The following is a 15,956-nucleotide window of genomic DNA, read 5'->3' as shown; positions in this document are numbered from 1 at the left end:
TCGTACCTGAAATTAATCACATTTTCAAAGTTTCTGAAAATGATCAAATTTTCAAAGGTAATGGAAAGTATAAGAGAAACATGAGATATCAAAGAAAGAAAGAACGTAAGCCGTAAATATCATGGATTTATCGTACTGAAGCGGAAATTGCGAGGTTCAAGTCCAGTCGGTGAGCCGTTGTATGTTTTTCGAAAAATCCATGATATATACGGCTTGCGTTCTTTCATTCTTTGATACCTCATGTTTATCTTATACTTTCCATCACCTTTGAGAATGTGATAACGATATACTAAACAGCTCAAATCAAAATCAGCGGATTAAAACTCTGTCCTTAGTTTCCCGGTGCACCAACTAGCGGCGCTGCAGTAAATAAAGGAAAACGGCCCGATACTAATTGGGCAAACCTTATGCTGAAATACTGCAATTATTTTCCAACTGTTTGTGTTATATACCAATTACATCTTAAAAATAAACAATAACATTAATCAACATTATATTTTTCTGTTCCTATTTAGACGTAACGGAAGTAAGCTTTTCGTCTGAGACGCACGTGGACAATCAATCTGGGATGAGCACGAAAGAGTACGTTGTGATTGCCATATGTAGCCTTTGTCTGGGACTGATCTACATCGCTTCGGTTTTCCTGTACATTCACATGAAAAAACGGAAGCGGAACTCCAGTGATGACGATGATGGGAACACTATCAAAAATGAGTATTCATCGTATCAGCAAAACGATCAGGTAACATTCGGCGTCGGACTGGGATCGCAGGTCGGCGCCTTCGGAGGCCAAACGAGGAACAGTTTCATCGGGCGGGGTAACATTCAAAGGCAGAGTGGGACGGCTCCAGTTGGCCATCGAGGTCTGTCGTCGTCCTTAAACGTTGGAATTCATGCCGAGGAAATGGGAATCGTAAAAAATAACCCTCTTCTGAAGCACTTTCCAAATCTGAGCGACAACTCAGGGTTTATCAGCGATAACTCGAACTCGGTGTCCGAATTCGAGGATGAGCGAATTTTAGATGCTGAAAAAATGGTAAGAACTCTAGTTGAATCTAAAAGTGCTAGATTTGATTCGATTTTCGTTTTTCAGATGCAAACGACTGTGAATGTTCATCAGCCAAAAAACTACTTAGGGCATACCGACATGGATGGCGGACATCACCAACAACAGTTGCTCGGCCAACAGCATCCGAATTCCCACCAGAACTTGGATGGGTTGAACAACCCGAACGGCCAAGATACCGAGTGTCTGCCCGAGGAAAATGTGTCCATTGTCGAAGATATCAACAACGACGAAAAGCTCGAAAATATGAAGTCTATCGTCAACGGAACTATGCGCAGAAAGCTGTACTTCAACCCAGCTTATTTTGAGCCCCATCTGTTGGTGGTAAGTTTTCTTCAGTTTGGATGGAGTTTTCGTATAGATTTCCTGATAATATGCAATAAGGTACTGATCAAAGCAATGAATAAAATACTAATCTATGTTCCTTTCGAATTTCAGACACCACCTCCAGCTGCGATTGAGTTTTTGAACAAAATTCGAGAAGTCATCACCATTGCCAAGTACAAAATGTCAGCGAAACGTTTTCAGCCATCTCTCAACATCATCCCAGAAGAATTACAGCAGACGCAGGGTTCGGAAACGTACGCCGCGGCACACACGGCTCCTCCTAGTCGTCGAAGCAGTCTGATCAGTTCGAAAAAAGATAGTTCTAAGAAGAGTATCTGCTCCGGGTGTCCGGGATGCGAAAAGAAAGGAAACTCCGACTTGGTCGTTCCATCTAGTAACTGTAAGAACTGCGGTGACAAACAAAACAGCATCCGTAAATGGTTGGAAGAAGTTTCGTCCAATCACGGAGAAAATGCAGGCGGCGAGTCGGATACTTATGATGGTGTGAAGGCTCATTCGTTGAACAATTTTGCTGAAAATTCTGAATCATTGAAATCTTTGGACGATCGCTCAACGTACGAGTCTTTGCCTATCAATCCAGATGCTAAGACCCAGCCGAAATCATTAAGGTCTCGCCATGGAAGCGACAGTTCTTCAGCTTCGGACAATGAAACGATCATTGCCAGCAGCGTCAAAGAACGGGGATCAGTTACTCGAACGCCTTCGCGATCCAAGTCCATTCGTTCGGATTCCAGTTCAGCTCCGAAAATTGTGTCTCACAGTCTTAAGTCCGATGTTATGAAGTTGGCCAAATTCAGCAACGATGATGGCTCGTTGATGAAGAACAACAACTTTATATACGATCGTGCTGCAAGCGAAAGTCATGCTAAGAAACAGGAAATTTACATGAGGAACATAAACAACTCACTGGTCAATCTGGACTCTAATAAAGTTTATGACAAACGGGATATCTATAACATAACTGGGAATGAGCTGTACAACAATCCTCAATTTGAATCTTCCCCGAGGATGCATCATAGGGCTTTTAATCCCAATCAACGACACCATCATCATTCGCATGGAAGAAAGCAATTGGTTCCTCACATGGCTCCAGGGGTTTCTGCCAAAAGACATTTCGAGGTGCAGGATCAATTTTCTAATCGAAGCTATCCTAAAATGCGAAATATCAACCACATGCCCGATATGGTGTACGAAGCAATGGCCATAGATCAAAGACACAACACTTGGAGATCACGCCACGATCCACCACCAATCCACGAGTCTTACTTGTACGAACAGAATGACAGCCGCTACAATAGTATAGATCGGACAGAAAAATATCGTAACGAAAAGTTCTTTCATGACTTTATCAACTCCGATGATAGTAACACGCTTGGCAACCGATCAGGCAAGAACTCATTCAACAAATATCAACCGGATTCGCCGATCTATTCGCGAAAATCGCCCCACTACTTGATCGTGGATTACGAAACAGATAGTTTGGAAAGAGTGACATCGAAGACGCAAAACAGCTTCAACACATCGACCACCAACAGCAGTGATCTTAGCTCACAGCCATCTCCTTCGCATAGCACTGCACTGCCTTTGGAGGAAGAGGTCGAAATTCGAAATGCAATCTATGATCGTGTCGAGGGGTTTAGGAAAGACATTGATACCATTAAAACTGAACGCGAAGCCGCAAGCTTGGAGCAAGACGATTATGAAGATATGCCGATGAATTCTCTAGCCGAAACGGTTATTCAAGTGCCGTCAAAAAAGGGACCGAAAATAAAATGCGACACGCCTTTCCAGGGCAGCATAACCATAGAGGTGGAACATAGTCCCGATGATTGCGAACTTTCCACCGATAGCGATCAGTTCGAGCCCGATACGTTGGATAGGAAACCGAAGAAGAACAGCAATATAGTGGGAAGGCACAGAAGCAATGTGTGGGCACAAGACAGACTCAGTAGCAAAGAAACGAATTTGACATCACTGCCGGCAGACCTGAACAATCATTTCGTATTGAAAAATTCCCAATCATTCAGAGAAACATCGTTTGGCAGCTTACGTGAAATCTATGAATCGAGAAATCTCAAAAATTTTAATCAAAATCAGATGCACAGTTTGGAAGAGTTTGATGTCACCTCGGGAAAACTGCTGTCTCTTGAATTGCGCCATTCGAAAAGGCAACGTTCCAACGTTTTGTGTACAGAAACACCTAAACTCATGCCACCAGATCTGATCCCTCCGGATGTTTCTGCTATGAAAAACTTGTATGATCACCCCCGGCAACACCTAAAGAAGGTCGAAGATTATGGAATATCTCCCAAAAATCTTGCATGTTGGAATAACGATAAATTCATGAAGCAACCGAACGGACCTGCTCCTAAACCTTCTTTTAGCAAAATTGATAAGTACGAATCAATCAAAAACCTTGCAACTGATAGCGATTCCAGCAAAGTAACGGGACTGTCTGATGGGGAACATAAATCACCCAACAACCAGAAAAAGATAGCCAATTACAGCCAGGTGAATAAGCCATCACGCGATCGAACCCCGTCAGTTGAAAGGGAAGGTTTTCGGCTCAAGAGTGAACCCTCATCTTTGGTCGATGATTATACGAGCGTTAGTGAGATGAAGGAGTTTGACTTTTTGGACCAAACAGACGAAAGCATCTATGACTTGAATGGGAAGTCTCAATCCATAGCTAATAGGGCAAAATTCATTGAAGATATTGATAAGATTGAAGTTTTGTCTACTAAAACACTTTCCAACTATGACTACCCTGTGCAATCGAATGATCTATCGAACATAAACCCCAAGGAAAATGAGAGTGATAAATCGAGTTTTGAAATCAATCCAATAACGACAACCAAAGTCTACAGGGTTGAGATCAGTCCACCGTCTAATGGAATGCAGATAGCGATGGGTCTTCGAGACAGGGTGAAAAAATCGAAAGATATCAAGAATGCATGGAAAAAGTTTATAGGGATAGCAGCGTCAAAATTTAATGGTAAGAGTGATTCGGACAACGAGAAGAATTCGGAATCCTCGGATACGTTGGAGAAAGATGAAGGCATATCTTCACTAATCGATGACACAAGTGGTGCGTATGATTGTTCGGATAAGGCAGCTCATCACCATCATCGCCGCCATCACCATCATCGCAAATCTCCGCCATCATCGTCTGGAGGACCACCTGTCGTCAATAGACAGATCACCGTTATTCGCAGCAATTCGAGATCGAGTGCTAAGGATGACAGTGGCTACATGAGTGCAGATTCCAGTGAATCGAGACTAAATAGCAAGAAAAAGTATGAACGTTTCAATTTCACTGCCAAATCCATTGATTCATCTGACTCCATCCAGGAAGAGAATAAGTATGAAATTTGTGCCCTACCAGAAAACACTGGAACCGGTAAAAGTGACACGTCTACAGCTTCATCAGAGGGAAGCTCACGATCCGAAAAACTTCTAGCCCGTCCAAAAGCTCCACCGCCTCCATTGCCGCCTCCCAATCCTCCACCGCCTCCACCACCAACAACTACCATCCCAACCAAAAAATCACCAAACATCCCTTACAAAAGCCGGATAGGAAAACCACAAACGAAGCCTCCACCACCGCCGCCGAGTCATCCGGCACCGAAAATTCCGAGACCGGAGGAAAACTTCCTCTTCAATACAGCGGACTCGATCAGCGTTCGGGTATACTCGTCCGATGATGAAAATGTGGCCAGCAGCGACAACGTGAGTTGCGTCTCGGACAACAACAACGAGGATGACGAAGACGACGGCACGAGCTGCGCCACCGATGACGTGTGTGAATCGGGCGCCGAAAGTGTCGAAACACATTCGGTATTTTTCAAAAACATTAGAAGACGGCCTGCGGAAACATGCAACATTGCTGCATTGGCTCATTGACAACTGCAAACATTGTTTATGATAGTAAGTTTTTAAAACTATGTTGGTAGTATTATCGAAAGCAACATGTGCAATCAAATTAGTACTCAGCCCTGTGGCAAGTGTTTAAGTAGATCACGATTAACGAATTTAAATTGAAAATTACATAGTAAAAATATCCAAAGGAAGTGTTTTTGAAAAGAAACGAAACTACAAGTGCAATAAATCTACACTGGTTATGCTTAAATGTGACAAGAATGGAAAAAAATCTAGTTAGGTTCCAAATAAGTGCTCTTTTTCGATCGAAAAATTGACGTACTCTTCTTTTTGTGAAATTTTACCAAATGAACTCTTTTTTTGTTAAATGACATTGGATCAGAAAAATCGACATTTTTCTTCAATTTAATAAATTTGTTTTACATCTTATACAAAAACTACGAAAGAAATACAGCTTACAACAAATTGCTTTAACATTTTGTTATAAAGCAAACATTTTTAGTCGTTATAAACATTAAATTCCTTAAAAAAAACGGTCCATTAGCTCAGCTAAGTGAGGTTCTACTGTACATCCTTTTGCATACCATCCGGGCGCAAAGCTCGATAAATATTAGGATCTTAGGTCAACGTGATGGCTGGGATAACGCGGGAGCTCAGAAAATTGGAGTTCGGGTGAACGGGGTTCTACTGTTCAACGTTTCTCCTGACTTTTGGATAAATGCACTCTTTTTGGTGTCGTGGGATATGGTAACCCTACACTAGACATCGGTAAAAACAGAGTTGAATACATAAAACAACCCGATTGGTTCTTTAAACGCCTTCAGTTATGCTACGGTTGTCTTTGGCTTGTGATTCCAAACATTTGGCAGGAATTGTCCAATAAGTTTCATGGTAATTTATCGTAAAAAGGTGATAAAAGAAGCTATGTAAGAAATTAATTGCTCAGGTGCTGTACTCTTTTTTCAGAATTCAATTAAAATGCATAATTTGCATTGTTATGCTACGGATTAGGTGGGAAATTTTCTTGAAGGCTTTAACTGATCATCTAAACAACCCTTTCAATCTGAGTCTTTTCCAACTATCACAGTTCTGTAAAAATTCTGTGATGAAAAATATCGATGGAATCCAAATAAAAACTACGTTGTTTGATTAAAAAAATTTAAAATCCCTATGGCCTAAGCTAGCTTTTTTTCTTCAATACTTTGACATGGTGGAGAATGTTTTTCGAACAAGTCAACCATTCAATATCAACATAACAAACCAAGTTTGTTACTTAAACGTTGCTCATATGATTTCAAAATAAAATTAGATCTGAATTATTGAAAGAAGTAATATTCTTCGTGCCCATACATAAGTTTCAGTTATTTATTGACAGGTTACCTTTTCCAGGGTATCACAAATTTAAGAGTTGATTTTAATACATTTGGAGACACTGATTCCAAATACGTCATTTGTTTTTTTTTTATCTAACAGCATTAGATTTTGAGATGCAAAGAATAACTTTAAAAAAAAGTTACATGAAAATATTGAAAGGTTTAAACTTGTTTGCAAAACTGTAGAATTAACTATACTCAGATAAACAAAACAATACGAAATAAGATTAAATTTTTAAGGATAATTTTTATCTTTAAATCAATCAAGTCAAAACGCTTTACAGCTTCCAAAAAGTTATCCATATACAAACTTCAAAAACTCACGTCAGTAATGCCAGAAATTGTTGGGACATTTACTATTAATCCTACGCAAACTGGATGTTTACTTTTCTTCAAAGCATCAACGAAACTACACGCAGCGAATTTGATGCTAAAGAAAAGTGCCGCAACAACAATGGCTTTATTCCTTTGATTTTGGGATAAATAAAAATTCCTTTGGTTTAAAGGCATTTTCTCTTGTATCTTTTGAAAATTTTTCAATCAAAATCTTAAGGGGGGAGTAGGGTCTAACACTTTAAAAAAATCTATTTTTTTATTTTTTTTTATTTTCTTATTGTAAAACATTTCAAGAATGTTGTGTCAAATTTTCAAGTCAATTGAAGCAAAACTGTAGAAATTATAGGCTTTTTTCTCCTCTTATCTAATACTGCAAGTGAGAGAGCAGAAACTTCAAACGCGTTTTTCTCGAAAGCACATTTTTAAAGTCAGTGGACATCGTCATTTGAAAACTACTTCACCGGTTCTTTTCAAATTTGGAACATATTTTCTACATACAGTAGTTTCTCGATTTTATCACTGTTCGATTTTATCAATACTCGCCAAATTCACGCTCGATTTTATCACGGTTATTATTTCGATTTTATCACGCTTTTTAAGAAATCGTTCAGAAACCATTTCCCAGACCTTAATTTTCGTTCAAAAGCGTAGAGCGTCTTTGTTGATGATATTTTTTGTGGTTTATGTATTGAAATATAGGTATTCAATTATATGAAAATGCCATATAACTGCTTATTTTAGCTGTATAGTGTTTAAAATCACTATTTTGATTTTTAAAAGACTTGTTATAGTCGAAATTAGTATTTTAACGCAAAGCTAATGCTAGTGTTGTTATTTGTGCTTGGTTAGCCGCTCGAAAAAAGTTAACTTTTTCGGTTATGCGAATTATATAAAGATGTGGGTGAATTTAAGCGTTTTTGAAAAGAGATAATTGTCTCTGATTTCTTTGTTGAATTTGATAATTTGAAAGGGTGGCGTGCGCATTCTCGATTAGACAGCCTTTAGTGTTGTTTGAATAGATAATTTTGAAAATCAAAAGCAATCAAATCAAAATCTGCAAGCTTTGCCTTAAAATATGTAAAAAGAATTAAAATTTCTGTTTTTCTACATATGAAAAACAAAGGATTATCTGCCCATAGAGCAAATATCGAGAAACACAATTTTAAAAGTCTAAGTTATACAAATTTCAAAATATTTTTCAAAGAGGTAAACTTTTTAGTTAATCAAAGGTGTGAAGATTAAAATATTGAAATTTGAAATTTGCAGAAGAAAATTTTTAATGCATTTTTCTTTGAACTCTTTTTTTAGAATTAAGAGAGAACGACTGTTAAATTTCCATAAAAACTAAATAATCAACTTTAATCAGATGAAGAATATCAAATGTTATTATATCAAATGAATATTCTTCATCTGATTTAAGTTAAATGGTTTTATTTGAAGAAAAAAATCTTATATTTGCAATAGAGAAGAGTATTTTGAACTGAAATCGATCCTTTGTGTTTAGTAATCTTTGATAATCACATCTTATGATCAAAATTTATTGATAAAAAACGTTTCCACTACTGAAAACATTATAAATTATCGATTAAAGACAAAAAAAAACTTTTTTCCACTTAAATTTTTAGTTTCGCCAAATTCACGGTTTCGCCATATTCACGGTAAAAATTTTTTTGACCGTGATAAAATCGAAAAACTACTGTATAAAATACCAAACCAACCCCAACGATTTTCTTTTTTTTTTGTTTTTAATTTGGGAAGATTTTACAGATGAAAAATGGCGGATTTTTTTGTGAAAAATCGTAGTTTTTACTTCAAACAGCCACAAAAATTTCATAAAAAGTTTTTTAAGTTAAATAAAATCGTTGGGGTCCAGAAAAACATCTATTAAAAATATGTTGCTCTGATTTTTTTTACTTCAGATGATTCTGTACTGAGATACAGTGTCCAAAGCAAATCCTGTTTTCTAAAAGGCATCCTCGAAAGTGCTCCGTCACCGGCTCATTTTTCAATATTTTTCTACGAAAAAAATAATAAATGTTCTTTCAACAATGCTTTGTATAATGCAAAAAATTTGAATACATTTGTTTGAACGATAGGTCTAAAAAAATTCGTCAAAATGATTATTTTTTTTTACCCGTTAGACCCTACTCCCCACTTAATGCTTTGAAACAAAAACAGAATTATTTGATGGAAAGTTGTTGCCGTTTCCTACAATGTTATTTAAATTTTGATTTAAAAGCATTTATTCAGAATTCATTATTATTTACAAACTTAACACAAACACTGGTTCACTATGCTGGCATCATATAGCCGTGGTCCTGTAACAATGCAATAGTTTATAAAAAAAATCTTAAAGATCCACTTTTTAATTAACGAATTATGATAAATGTATGACCGGGATTCAGGATTCATCATCCTGAATCCTTTTAGCTAACTCTTATTCACTGGTTGTGTTTTTTAACACGACCGGACAAACTTAATTCGGTTTTTTGGTTTCAAGTTCATGTTCAATCCAAAATATCGTCTTAGTTAGAATTTTTTTTTTCAAAGAAATTATTCTTTTCTGTTGAAAACATTTATCTTTGGATGAAAGATAATAACTTTTTTTTCAATAAAAATATGCAATTGAACAAATTTCTTTTGAATCAAAGAATTTGTTTAAAATCAAAGTTCAAGATTATTCAAAAGAAAAAAAATTCCTTCTTTCTCTAAAATATTATTCATTTGAATCAGAACGATAATTCATTGATTCAGAGAAAACAAGAGTATGATTAAAAAAAAATAAATGTTTTGAATCAAAGTCTGTTTTGATTTGTTTCAAAATCCAAGTCTTCTCTGCGTGTAGAACATTTAGTAACAATATGAATGCTTTGAATCATCATTTGATTCGGAAACAGTTTTTGTAAATGTTGGACTATCACTACCAATGATTGGATTCACTCGAAAACTGATAAGTTTTAGAATTTCGAAAAGCCTTGAAGAAACCAAAACTAGAGGTGATAAACAAGAGATACCGAACGATTTGAATTCTCTCCACATGTTCTTCTGCGTTACGAAAGGCAATTCGATTTTATAAATACATTGCCTAACTCCAGGCTATTTAGTACCAGTGCTATGAATATTCATAGCATACTATTCGAAAGGTGGCTTCAAGAGTAAAATGCATGTTTTCGTACTTTTTTTTTGAGATTTTTATCCTTTGGGATGATTTAACCTGACTAATTGCTTTTCGACATGTGATAAAGCTCAGTTGACAAGTCCGTTGCTTCCTGTGCCGATGCTCTTGAGTTCAAGTCTAAGAGTAAACATCGACCAAAGTTGTACCGGATAAATTTTCCAACAACTGTCCGCCAACCGTAACGTTGATGTAAAGTCGTGTTAAAACGATTGCTTAAAACAAAAAAGTTAAAAGTTAAAAGTTTAAATTATTAATTTTCAAATTTGAACGTAGACATTCTTAAATTCATATGTCGATTGATTTCATATGTTGACTGAATGCATCATTTCTTTATCATAACTACAACTGTCATTCTTCTAAATATCGACAACATATTACTACAAAAATAAACAGAGAACAGCCGAATGATTTCTACACCATCCTAATATTAGATAAACTGTTTCATGAAAGCTCAAACTTGTCTTTTAAGTGATATGTAGTCACTTTGTGTACGCCGGTGTGTAGTTTCATTAGTCATTCAAGTATTTTAAACATATCCATTGAGTTTAATCATCTGCAGTGTCTGACATTCTAAAAAAATCATTTTCTTGTCACATTTTTACATAATTTGTCATATCGTCTTAAACTAATAAAAGATAGAAGTTGGTTTCGATAAACCAATAAACATCAAACGATTATCGGAATGCGAAACTGTGACTTCAATGTCGAAGCTGACAATTGATTAACGACTTGTGTTATTCTTAAGTTTTAGAGAACAGTTATTCTGTTTTTGAAAGATAGTTTATGAGTTATGGTAGGTTGTCGTAAATGAAGAAGAACTACATTGCATAAAGCAAAATAATTGTACATACATTAAAAAAATGAGTTAAAGTACCTTTTTCCGGAGAGTACGAATGATTGAAAAAGGAAAAACGTTGAAGCTAAGACTGTCATTCGCATTGTGCAATCAAATTGATTCTCAGATTCGAACCTTTGTGCAATGATTATACAACAGCTTAAATTTATTAGAAAATTGTAAGATCAATCAACGCTAAGATAAATTTAATGTTTCTCTAAAAAAATAAATAAATCGATTATAGGCTGTAAAGGAATTTTTGAGATTTTTATTTACTCTCAGAAGTAACATAACTCTAGAAAAAAACTGACAATTACCTTTGTACTTCTCCCTAGGAACCCCTATTTAATAAAGCGAACAAATAAAAAGAGAAGCTATGAATAGTAAAGGTTTAGTACCGGATCTACTTAAGTTGAAATGAAGTGCAATTGAATTCAATTTTTCCAAATAGGCCACCATTTTCATTCGTACTCATGCTTATGCATTTATCGCAAATCTACTTATTAGCCCTAGATAAATGTTTTACGTTCAGTTAGTTAGATATCAATAATATCAGTTTATTTATGGCTAGACAAATGTTTAGGAGAAAATGTTCGAGGGCCGGACGTGCAATAACTAGTGTAAGAGAACTAAGCGTTAATTTCGTAACCCGCAATAGCATCGTGGCTGTTGATATTCTCGTAGAAAGCTTAAAGGCAGCTGTAATACCAAAAACAGTTTGGTATATATTTATTTAATAACTAATAAGAACGAATAACGATAATATTTTTTGTTTTGTTTTTATTTTTGTTGTTATTTCATTTTATGAAAAACAGAACAAACACGCCTAGCTTCGTAAGTACCTGCCAAATACATAGGTTTAAATATCTGGAACATCCCAACTGATGGCAAAACAGAGCATAACTTAATAATGGAAGTTTTATTATCCTGAACGAATTTTCTTAGAAAATCATGATATCTTGAAAGAACATTGTATTAGATTTTCACCGATCAGATTATCCAAATACTCTACTGAAACCCACTTCTATTGAGTAGTTAATTAAACAAGAACACAATAAAATAAACTCTTCTGTAAATTTATCGAACTAGTATTTAGCTATATATTTTTTCCCAATAGATACAGTTAAGTCAAATATCTTAAATCTGTTGAATGTTGACTAGATTTTTTTTTAATTTATTCAGTAACGATGACAACTGCCTGTTGTTAATATTAAAGAGATTTTAACAAAAAGAATAAACTAGTAAACTCATAATTTTTAAGCGTGGTCTAGTACGGTTTAAAGCCGAGGAAGAAATGGTGAAATCAGCTTTAGATGATTGTTATATATTTTCAACGATTAAATATTGTTTGTTTTTTTTTTTCACCCACGTATGCCTGTAATTGCTCAGTTATAAAATCATTTTATTTTCTGCAATATTATGCAACGAAATAAGAATAATTTAGCATGTAAGATAATTACTATTGTGAGCAGTGCAATGTAATCTATAATTGTCTCTTCGAATTAATTCTTGAATAAAGTTTTTAAAATAACACAGTTTAGTCTTGATAAATTCTTCCGAAATTTCCGAGTTTATGGAGAACATAATAATCTGTCTGCGATAACTGATTCCGCGCGACAAATCTTTACCATTGAATAAGGTTTCTGTTTTGATAATTGTTGAAATCCCCATATCCTTAAGTCATCAACAAGGTAAAAAAAGGTAAAAAACATTGATTTTTTTTAAGTAGGCAAATATTTTGAACTCGAAAATTTTCAGACAAAAAATTTTTTTTTTTTCGATTTTTTCTAGTCGGGGGTTGCGCGAAAAACCTTGAATTTTTTGAATCATGAATAACCTTGAATTTTTTGAATCTTTGCAAAATTTTAAACTTGAAAATGTTTCGGCAAAAAATCATTTGTTAAATTTTTTCTTGTCGGGGGTCGCGCTAAAACCCTTGAATTTTTTGAATCTTGCAAAATTTTAAACTCGATATTATTTCGGCAAAAAATCATTTTTTTCGATTTTTTTTCTGGTCGGAAGTCGCGCGAAAAACCTTGAATTTTTTTAATCTTTCGAAATTTTAAACTAGGAAATTTTTTGACAAAAAATCATTTTTTTCGATTTTTTCTGGTCGGGGGTCGCGTGAAAAACCTTGAATTTTTTGAATCTTGCAAAATTTCAAACTCGAAAATTATTCGGCAAAAAATCATTTTTTTCGATTTTTCCGGTCGGGGGTCGCATAAAAAACCTTGAATCTTTTGAATCTTGCAAAATTTTAAACTCGAAAATTTTTCGGCAAAAAATCATTTTTTTCGATTTTTTCTGGTCGGGGGTCGTGCGAAAAACCTTGAATTTTTTTAATCTTGCAAAATTTTAAACTCGAAAATTTTTCGGCAAAAAATCATTTTTTTCGATTTTTTCTGGTTGGGGGTCGCGCGAAAAACCTTGAATTTTTTTAATCTTGCAGAAAATTTAAACTCGAAAATTTTTCAGCAAAAAAATCATTTTTTTCGATTTTTTCTGGTCGGGGGTCGCGCGAAAAACCTTGAATTTTTTGAATCTTGCAAAATTTTAAACTCGAAATTATTTCGGCAAAAAAACATTTTTTCGATTTTTTTTCTGGTCGGAAGTCGCGCGAAAAACCTTGAATTTTTTTAATCTTTCGAAATTTTAAACTAGGAAATTATTCGACAAAAAATCATTTTTTTCGATTTTTTCTGGTCGGGGGTCGCGTGAAAAACCTTGAATTTTTTGAATCTTGCAAAATTTCAAACTCGAAAATTATTCGGCAAAAAATCATTTTTTTCGATTTTTTCTGGTCGGGGGTTTTGCGAAAAACCTTGAATTTTTTGAATCTTGCAAAATTTTAAACTCGAAAATTTTTCGGCAAAAAATCATTTTTTTCGATTTTTTCTGGTCGGGGGTCGCGCGAAAAACCTTGAATTTTTTGAATCTTGCAAAATTTTAAACTCGAAAATTTTTCAGCAAAAAATCATTTTTTTCGATTTTTTCTGGCTGGGGGTCGTGCGAAAAACCTTGAATTTTTTGAATCTTGCAAAATTTTAAACTCGAAATTTTTTCGGCAAAAAATAATTTTTTTCGATTTTTTCCGGTCGGGGGTCGTGCGAAAAGCCTTGATTTTTTTTAATCTTGCAAAATTTTAAACTCGAAAATTTTTCAGCAAAAAATCATTTTTTTCGATTTTTTCTGGTCGGGGGTCGTGCGAAAAACCTTGAATTTTTTGAATCTTGCAAAATTTCAAACTCGGAAATTTTTCGTCAAAAAATCATTTTTTTCTATTTTTTCTTTTCGGGGGTCGTGCGAAAAACCTTGAATTTTTTTAATCTTGCAAAATTTTAAACTCGAAAATTTTTCGGCAAAAAATCTTTTTTTTCGATTTTTTCTGGTCGGGAGTCGTGCGAAAAACCTTGAATTTTTTGAATCTTGCAAAATTTTAAACTCGAAAATTTTTCGGCAAAAAATCATTTTTTTCGATTTTTTCTGGTCGGGGGTCGTGCGAAAAACCTTGAATTTTTTGAATCTTGCAAAATTTTAAACTCGAAAATTTTTCGGCAAAAAATCATTTTTTTCGATTTTTTCTGGTCGGGGGTCGTGCGAAAAACCTTGAAAATTTTTCGGCAAAAAATCATTTTTTTCGATTTTTTCTGGTCGGGGGTCGTGCGAAAAACCTTGAATTTTTTAAATCTTGCAAAATTTTAAACTCGAAAATTTTTCGGCAAAAAATCATTTTTTTCGATTTTTTCTGGTCGGGGGTCGCGCGAAAAACCTTGAATTTTTTGAATCTTGCAAAATTTTAAACTCGAAAATTTTTCGGCAAAAAATCATTTTTTTCGATTTTTTCTGGTCGGGGGTCGTGCGAAAAACCTTGAATTTTTTGAATCTTGAAAAATTTTAAACTCGAAAATTTTTCGGCAAAAAATTATTTTTTTCGATTTTTTCTGGTCGGGGGTCGTGCGAAAAACCTTGAATTTTTTGAATCTTGCAAAATTTTAAACTCGAAAATTTTTCGTCAAAAAATCATTTTTTTCGATTTTTTCTGGTCGGAGGTCGTGCGAAAAACCTTGAATTTTTTGAATCTTGCAAAATTTTAAACTCGAAAATTTTTCCGCAAAAAATCATTTTTTTTGATTTTTTCTGGTCGGGGGTTGTTCGGACGTCGGAATGGAAACACCAAATTTTAACAGCAATAAGCTTTAAAGCTAAAATATAATTGAGTTCATTATTGTAATTATTAGTTCAATAGAATGATCATTAACTAAGCCTACGTTTTAGTGTCCACAGTCTGTCAATCGGTAGTATAAACTGGCTTCAAAATTCCTGGGCAATGCTTGCGAGCTAAGTATGATATAGATTTGTGGTTAGGTGTATATCGAGCAAATTCTATTTGTAACTTACAAAGGTCTGATTTTGGTGGTATTTTGATTCCTGGGTGATATTTTCAACACTGCGAATAATGGTAATTCGCAATCCTACGCTCGCTTCGACTGGCTACAATATCAATGCTGGTAAACGGATCAGTCACGCCGGTTCTAGGTTTGCCTGCACCTAAGTATTTTGATCAGGTATCATAATGTTAGCAGTTAGCTTGTGTTTAAATGATGCTACTAACCGTTCTAAGGTAATCCCTATACGAATTTATCCTCACTAAAAAAGAACCTTGCGACTTTTATCTAATCCGGACTTATAATCAACTCAACTAAATCTTAAGCTGCTACACAACAGTTCCACGTTCCTTCTACTCCGCGTGACAGACTTTTGTTATTGTAGGTATCAGTTTTGATATCGTCGTAAATCACTCCTTTATATCACACATTGGTTTTGTTAGCGGTACACTGTAAACTGCGTGAACATTCCCCTTCCCGTGGATTTCCGACGAATCTGGAACGTTGTCTCTCTGTAATGTCGTACTCTCTGGAGCCACCTTAACGTCTAGCAATG

The 15,956-nt window shown here is 35.0% G+C and overlaps 1 protein-coding gene across 2 annotated transcripts in view; it reads left to right on the top strand.

Moving 5' to 3' along the window:
* The window catches only part of LOC129755719 (uncharacterized), a 228,192-nt gene extending 215,646 nt beyond the window's left edge, over window positions 1-12,546 (top strand). For both annotated transcript variants that reach the window (XM_055752343.1, XM_055752341.1), the window contains 3 exons: window positions 516-1,036; window positions 1,094-1,390; window positions 1,505-12,546. In XM_055752343.1, coding sequence (XP_055608318.1) covers window positions 516-1,036; window positions 1,094-1,390; window positions 1,505-5,317 — 4,631 coding nt within the window. In that variant the 3' untranslated portion in view covers window positions 5,318-12,546. The remainder of the gene's footprint in view (window positions 1-515; window positions 1,037-1,093; window positions 1,391-1,504) is intronic.
* Window positions 12,547-15,956: the final 3,410 nt, after the last annotated feature.

This window comes from Uranotaenia lowii, chromosome 3 (assembly GCF_029784155.1).
Source record: "Uranotaenia lowii strain MFRU-FL chromosome 3, ASM2978415v1, whole genome shotgun sequence".
NCBI lineage: Eukaryota > Metazoa > Arthropoda > Insecta > Diptera > Culicidae > Uranotaenia > Uranotaenia lowii.
The sequence above is the reverse complement of the archived record's forward strand: the minus strand, read 5'-3'. Positions and strand labels throughout refer to the sequence as shown.